Source organism: Olea europaea, unplaced genomic scaffold, assembly GCF_002742605.1.
Source record: "Olea europaea var. sylvestris unplaced genomic scaffold, O_europaea_v1 scaffold294, whole genome shotgun sequence".
Taxonomy (NCBI): Eukaryota; Viridiplantae; Streptophyta; class Magnoliopsida; order Lamiales; family Oleaceae; genus Olea; species Olea europaea.
In genome coordinates this window covers 448,456-456,142 of record NW_019247998.1, presented here as the reverse complement: position 1 = coordinate 456,142, position 7,687 = coordinate 448,456, and the positions used below count along the sequence as shown (strand labels likewise).

At 29.3% G+C, this 7,687-nt stretch overlaps 1 protein-coding gene across 1 annotated transcript; it reads left to right on the top strand.

Annotated features, from left to right (window-relative positions):
* Positions 1-4,360: 4,360 nt before the first annotated feature.
* LOC111384559 (ATP-dependent DNA helicase PIF1-like) lies at positions 4,361-6,460 on the top strand. Its single transcript, XM_023008846.1, has 2 exons — positions 4,361-4,400; positions 6,075-6,460. Exons 1-2 carry the CDS (start codon positions 4,361-4,363, stop codon positions 6,458-6,460), a joined length of 426 nt encoding a protein of 141 aa, XP_022864614.1.
* Positions 6,461-7,687: the final 1,227 nt, after the last annotated feature.

Genomic DNA, 7,687 nt, shown 5'->3' with positions numbered 1-7,687 from the left:
AGAGGAATGTAACGAGCTTACAATGATAAAGAGAGGCATAGTCGTGCTTCCAATTTGATTTCTTCAGAACTATGGAAACGACATTACGGTAAAATAATAGATTTTGGTAAAACTTACATCAATTTGATTAAATTGGATTTGGGGTGGAAATTAGAAATATGAAAATCATATTTAGGGTTTGGGTTAAATTAATTTGTTGGTAAATTTATTTAGATAAAATAAAATAATTTGGCTTATTTAATATAAATAAATTACAAAATTAGGAAGATTCGGTTTTTATTTGGTTATTTGTCTCTTGGTCTGGAGTTGATCGCCAAATTAAACTTGTCGATTCTCAATTCAGATACATGTTCGAGTATTTAACTTAAGAAAAATCGCTAAGTTTAGTTCTGCTCGAGTCGGATCCGAATCGGTTCGATTCGGTTCGAGAGCTTTATCCAACCATAACGTGGAGTTCCAAAAATTCAAAATGGAGGCTATGAAGAATAGCGAAAATAGAGGTTTCGCAATGAGTTAGATTTGTTTTCCAATTTTTACCGTCCAATTTGCTAGCCACTAATTATTTTACATTAAAATGTCATCTATTTTTAGGTGTAAGGAGTAATTAGAGAAATATTGAACATATTAATTTAAAATGATGTGTCAATAATTAACTAAATATACGGCAAATTGGTAAACAAAAAATTGGACAAATGATCTCAACTCTTTTGCAATAGGGTTGGGTGGTTGTGGGTGGTGGCTGTGAAAATAATTGGGAATTGGATACTTTACAGAGAATGGAAAATTTGGTGGGAAGTGAAAATTTTAAAGGGAGGGAAAATCAAATGAGAATAAAAATTGGTAGGTCAAATTTTGCTTTTAATTTTAGAATTTATTAAACTAATTATAAATATATATGTATTTAATTAGTAAAGAATATTTTAAATAATTAATAATCATTTTAATTTTATTTTTTATTAATAATTTTAACATTTATTTAAGTTTTAATATTTAATAGATCTTATCAAATGCAATCCAAAAGATTCCTTCATATATTCGATTCAAAATTACGCCTCATTTGTTTTCCATTATTTGCTCATTAAAATGAAAAATATGACCGTAATTCATCACATCAAATCACCATATTTGATTTTTTTATCAGTTGTGTGGGATCTGTAATGACTATATTTTTCATTCTCATTTTTATATTAATGTGTATTAATCCTAAAAGTTTTGGTTACATATAGTTATGACATCAAATCCTTAAGTTATCTAATATTCGAAATTTATATTTTATTGTACTTCAGTTTATCAAATTCGTTTTTCCTTTTTTCTTAGTCTTTTATTGTACTTCAATTTTTTTTTTTGAATTTAATTCCAAGTTTTTATAAGATGTTATCTGTAAAAAAATTAAAAATGACTTTATCTAAATAGTTAAATATGATTTATGCTATGGTACTATCTTTGTTGTGTAATTACGATTGTTAGACTCATTATTTTGTTGAAAACTTCGAAAACATGTATAAAGTTTCTATAAATTTGTTAAAAAGGATTTGTCTAAGTGAAAATTGAAACTATAAAAAACAGTCTAATTTTTGCATTTCGAAAACATAAAAATTGTATGATTGACTAATTGTAGGATTTATTAAATAAATATATGATTTTATAATTTTAGATGTTTGATATATATTATTTTAATTATTAAATAATAAAAAATAATTAAAAAGTCAAAATATTATTAAAAATAAGAAAACACTTTTGTACCCTTAAGCCTTGTCTAGACTTGTTTAAACTCGTAAAACTTGAAACTTTAACTCCACACCTAGCCACACTTCACGTTGTTTAGAACACTAATAAATTATGACCTATAAAATTTTTAATTTGTGATTGTGTAATTATTTGTGACTTATATAATTTTTAATTTGAGACTCGGAAATAATTTGTGAATGATTAATTTGATAATTTCTGATCAAATTGAATAAAATTGTGAACTTAGTATATTTTATTAATAAAATGTATTTTTAATTAATTATTTCAAAATTAAAATTAATTAATATATGATTTGATGTTTTAAACTTTATTTTTTAGTTTTGAAAATTGTCATACTTAATCTCTTAAATATGAAACCAATTTTCGGTTTCAATCTTTTGAAGCAATTTTTTTTTCTATTTTTTTTTTTAATTTTCACCCAAAATAAGACCAACCGATCTAGCCACCCGTCAATTTGAGAAATTGTCTCATATTGAAAACCAAATTTGAAATTTCAAATCCTTTTAATCCCAAATCTTTCCCCAGCCAACCGTCCACCGGAGCCGTCGAGGCCGACCACAAACTGGAGTCTCTGTACTTTCATACATTTTTTTCTTTTCTTCTTCCCCTAAATCTATGGGAAAAACGTCAATTGAAGGTTGAAAATTAACGAGTACTAAATTATACCAGAGACACATTATGACAATATGCTTCTTGAATTAAATTGAACTCACAATTAGAAGGGGCACGTGGGAATGCTATTTGATCTACCTAGACCAAAATGGTAACACGGTGTCGCATGCCACTTTCCGGCTAGTCGATTTTGCTTGTTTCTCGTAAATTTCAGGACTTCCTCTACAATTTCACCTAGGGCAATTTTTGGCCATTTAAATACCATTATTTGTCACTTTTAGGGCAATACTCATAGTCATAGAAGAACACTTAAAAAAATATTCAAGGAGAGAAGAAGCAAGAAGAAAGAGAGAATATCGATCAAAATTTGGGAGTTTGAAATGTATATTCAGATTTCAATCCCTCATATCTTCAAGAATATATTCATGGAACGTTTTTCATCCACAATCTTGTATTTTTATATTATCTTCTTCATTTTGCAATGTATTCTTTCTTTGTTTCCTTTTTATTCTATTTTGCAGTGGGCTAAGTGTTTAATGATGGGAGTTATGGTGTAACTTGACCCAAGTTTCATTAATGTCAATATTCATCATTTAGTACTTTAATTACTATTGTTACTGTACATTTATTTTTGTGCTTAAATTTTTATCCTGTATGTGGCCAATAGTTGATTGGGTTAGGTGATTTGTGCAATTATTGAGAGATTGTTGCGTATTCTTGATCAAAATAATTAATGGTGTAGGTAGTTTTAGGAGTTAGATATATAGATAGATATATACTTCAAACCCTAGAAGGCCAATTGAGATAATACATTACAAATTTAATGTGATTGGTTGGATTTTTATCAACATAAAGATATAGTGGGTAAAACCAATTGATTGAGGTTAAACTCGCTCGAGAAAGGTAATTAAATAAACTTGGAAAAGGGGGTCTAACACTCTAACTTGGTAGTTTGCATTTCCAATTTATTGAGATATTAAAGAAACAACAGTTAAGTGACACCGTAAATTCCAACTCATTTATAATTCAAATTTCCTTCTCTTTCATAATTCTTTCTTTAATAGATCTTCAAATCCATTTTCGTTTCCTTTTCACATTTAATTAAAATTGAGTCAATAATTGTGTAATTAGAAAAAATACTCCTCGAGGTTTCGATACTTGGACTCACAAGTCAATTTTATTAGTTGCACGCACCCATGCAGTTACGGTCGTTATTTAATTTTACATTTTTCAAAATTACTTTTTTAAATACTTCTTTTAAATTGTTCCATTTATATATTTGGTTTATTCTTGAAACTACCGCAAGAAGTTTCAATTTATTGTGACTTTAATTTTCCACTCACTTTAACATTGCAACAAACTACCCAAGCACATACTTCTCTTGACCTTTAACAACTTGAATTGCATTTTATGTTGGAGTATAAGTTGATTTAGGATTCTTCATTTTCATGTCGGATTGTTGACTACTTATAATATTGTTAATTGTTCGATAAGTTGTTAAATTGTTGCTAATTGATTATTTTTGGGCTATAGAATGCTGAAGTGTTTGAAGTTTTCATGCATTTAGATTTTAAAATGAAACAAAATCGACTTTTCTGAATCTACTTTGACTATATTAATGCAAATTCTATAAGTAAATCCTTATAGTAAATTTTTTAGGTCTTTAAGTAATATCACTAACTTGTAACATCATCGAATACAAATAAGATGCGATCCAAGAGTTGATCAAAGAGTTTTCAATACTCCTACAACATCTCAAGTAGCTGTTGTATGAATTGAAGATGATGAAAATGCAAATATTCGTGTTCGTGATATTACTATATATGGTCATTCCGCTGAATCACACAAAGTTCATTATTATTATGGTTGTTATGATCCTTTGCAATATCCTCTGAACTTTCCATATGGAAAATCTGGTTGGCATGAAGGTATTGAAAGATATAAAAGCCCATTATTTTCATCTCAACAATTGCCTGACTTTGTAGCTCTTCCTAACACAATGAATTCTGCAACAGAACTTCTTGAAAAAGAGGATGCAGGTTAGCAGATACACATTTAAGTTAATTTAATATTTTTTGCAATTTGAATGCTTCAAATAATAATTTATTATTTTATTGTTATGTGATGTAGTGCTTAATAAAACAGGGAAACGATCTCAAGTCTCCTGTCGAGAATACTATTCATACAAATTTCAAATCAGGTCTCCCGGTCCGTTCCTATTACTTCATACTGGTAGATTATTCCAATAACATGTTGTAGATATGTATGTGAAGATTGAAACCACTAGATTAGATTATTTTCGTAATAACAAAAAAAAAATATGTGCTGAACTTTATCAAGGCATTGTAGATAGTGTTAAAAATGAAGAGACAAGGGGGTACAAAATTGAAAGAAAGTTTGTTCTATCACAATCTTTTATAGGTGGCACTAGAGATTTGTTAAAGAGATATATGGATACGATGACTATCGTACAACGTTATGGAAAACCGGACATATTCTTAACTGTAACTTGTAATAATGGTATTCCTATTAAAGTTAGAGGTCAAATGTTAGACAATCGTTGGATTGGACCATACAATCCTTATTTAAGTGCTAAATTTGATTGTCATATTAATGTTGAAATATGCTTTTCTATTAAAGTTGTTAAATATCTCTATAAATATGTTTATAAAGGTCATGATCATATTAATTTCTCTATTGACACTACCGAAACAAACAAAGAAATTGATGAAATTTTAGCTTATCAGTATATTAGATGGATATCTCCCCCTGAAGCATGTGGAGGATTTTTTCTTTCGATTTATCTGATATTTATCCATCTGTTTATTCTTTACAACTTCATATTGAGGATCATCAACAAGTAACATATGCCGATGAGGATGATTTGTTTACTATTATTCAGAAAGAAAGTACGAGGAAAACTATGCTAACTGAATTTTTTCGAATAAATGAAATCAATGAATTTGCTCGTACATTGTTGTATCAAGATTTTTCAAAACATTTTGTTTGGAATGGAAATAGCAAAGTTTGGACTCTTAGGAAGAAACATGAAGCATGTTGTTATAGGATGAATTGTTACAGCTAATCCTTCTAAAGGAGAATAGCATTTTCTTCGTATTCTTCTTAATCATATTAGAGGACCAATATCCTTTCATCATTTATGAAATCTAATTGGCATAATAACTCCAACATATCGAGATGCAGCACTTCTACATGGTTTACGAAGTGGAGACAATCATTGTGAAGAATATATATCTAAAGCTCTTTTGTATGAAATGCCAACTGCGTTAAGATGTCTCTTTGCTACACTTCTTACGTTTGCAACCCTAATCATTCAAAGCTATTGTGGGATAAGTTTAAGGTCTATATGATCGATGACTACGTACATCAAAATATACCTACAAACATTGTTGAAATGCAAGTTTTAAAAGACATTAGTTATATTTTGGAATCATTGGGTAAAACCATAAATGATTATGCAATGGTGTCATTCAATGTAAATATAGATGAAATTGAAAGGTCGAGAAGTATGGTTCAAGAGGAGACAACTAATTTTGATACTCAAGGACTGCTTGTGAGGCAACATTAAACAAAGAGCAATGATTTGCATATGATACTATCATGGAAGAAGTGAAATCAAATTCGTATGGGGCTTCTTCATCGATGGTCTAGGTGGAACTGACAAACCTTTTTATATAGAGCACTTTTGGCAGGTGTATGGTCACAAAATTTAATTGCTTTGGCAACAGCATCATCTGGAGTATCTGTATCTCTTTTACCTGGAGGTCCAACTGCTCATTCAAGATTTAAGATACCTTTGGAAACAGTCGGTGAAATATGTTGTTCTGTTAGCAAACAATCGGCATTAGGAACTTTGTTGAAAATGTCTAGGTTAATTATTTGGGATGAAGCACCGATGGTCAATCGTTCTGCTGTAGAAGCTGTAGATAAAATACTAAGAGATATTACCGACTGCAATTTACTCTTCGGTGGGAAAGTTGTAGTTCTAGGAGGAGATTTTTGTCAAATTCTCCCAGTTGTACGGAAAGGGAAAAAGCATGATATAATGAAAGCTAGCTTAATTTTTTCAGACTTGTGACCTTTATATAAGCATCTACCATTGATTGAAAACATGAGGGCTAAACTGGATCCTACATTCTGTAGTTACTTGCTAAGATAAGAATAGGAGATGGACTTGAGAGCGAACATATTTGTAAATGCATCAATCTTCCAGAAAGTATAGTTTTACCATTTGAAGATGAAATAACATCCTTAACAAAATTGATACATCATGTTTTCTAGATATAGAAGCATATTCTGATAATCTCCATGTAATGGAAAATAGAGTTATTCTTACACCTACAAATGAATGTGTTGATCAAATTAATAGAATTGTGCTTGAACAAATTTCGGCTGAAATTTACACGCTATAGTTTTGATGAAGCGATTGATAAGTCAGAACAAAGCTTGCAAGAAGATTTTTTAAATAGTCTAACCCCAAATGGTATTCCTCCTCATGAATTAATGCTTAAGATAAAATGAATATTAATCCTTAGAAGAGTTATGCAACGGAACACGTCTTACTTGTCGAAAATTTGAGAAGAACGTAATTCTTGCTGAAATTACAATTGGTGAATGTTGTAGAAAATATGTTTTCTTGCCAAGGATCCCTTTTATACCTCTAAGAAGTGATCAAATGTCAATTCAATTTAAAAGAACTCAATTCCCAATTAGGCCATGTTTTGCAATGACAATAAACAAAGCACTGTGTCAAACACTAGATTTTGTCGGTTTATATCTTCCACAACCAGTTTTTTGTCATGGTCAACTATATGTAGCATTATCAAGGGCAAAAACAAGCAAATCTATCAAAGTTTTACTTAAGCCAATAAATAGTCACCATTTATATGATAGATGTTCCTCAAATATTGTATATAAGGAAATTCTTTCATTTATACACATGTAAGTTTACAACTCTTCATATTTTATTTTTCCTTACAACTTAACATAATCCACTTTGTACAAGATGCAATTTAATATAATCAAAATACATTATTGTATCGTGAAAAGTTATCTACGCTGATCTTCGAAAAATATTTAATATAAAAACTTTATACTCTTTTATTCATTTTCCTTCCATTTATTATTCTTATTGTACTCATTGTTTTCATTATTGTTGTTTCTTCTTCTTCATTTAAAAAAAAAAAAAAAACACTATTCCCTTCTCTTACTTCTTAAAAGTATTTTTAAATTTTTTCTTATGCAGATGATTTGAAAGACTTTCTGGGTTGATACTACCAGTTCTATTCTCTCATCATGACATTTT

Coding starts and splice junctions, on each gene's coding strand:
- LOC111384559 (XM_023008846.1), top strand. CDS start 4,361: ATGAATTCTGCAACAGAACTTCTTGAAAAAGAGGATGCAG. Junction 4,401..6,074: donor TCTTGAAAAAGAGGATGCAG/GTTAGCAGATAC, acceptor CACTTTTGGCAG/GTGTATGGTCACAAAATTTA.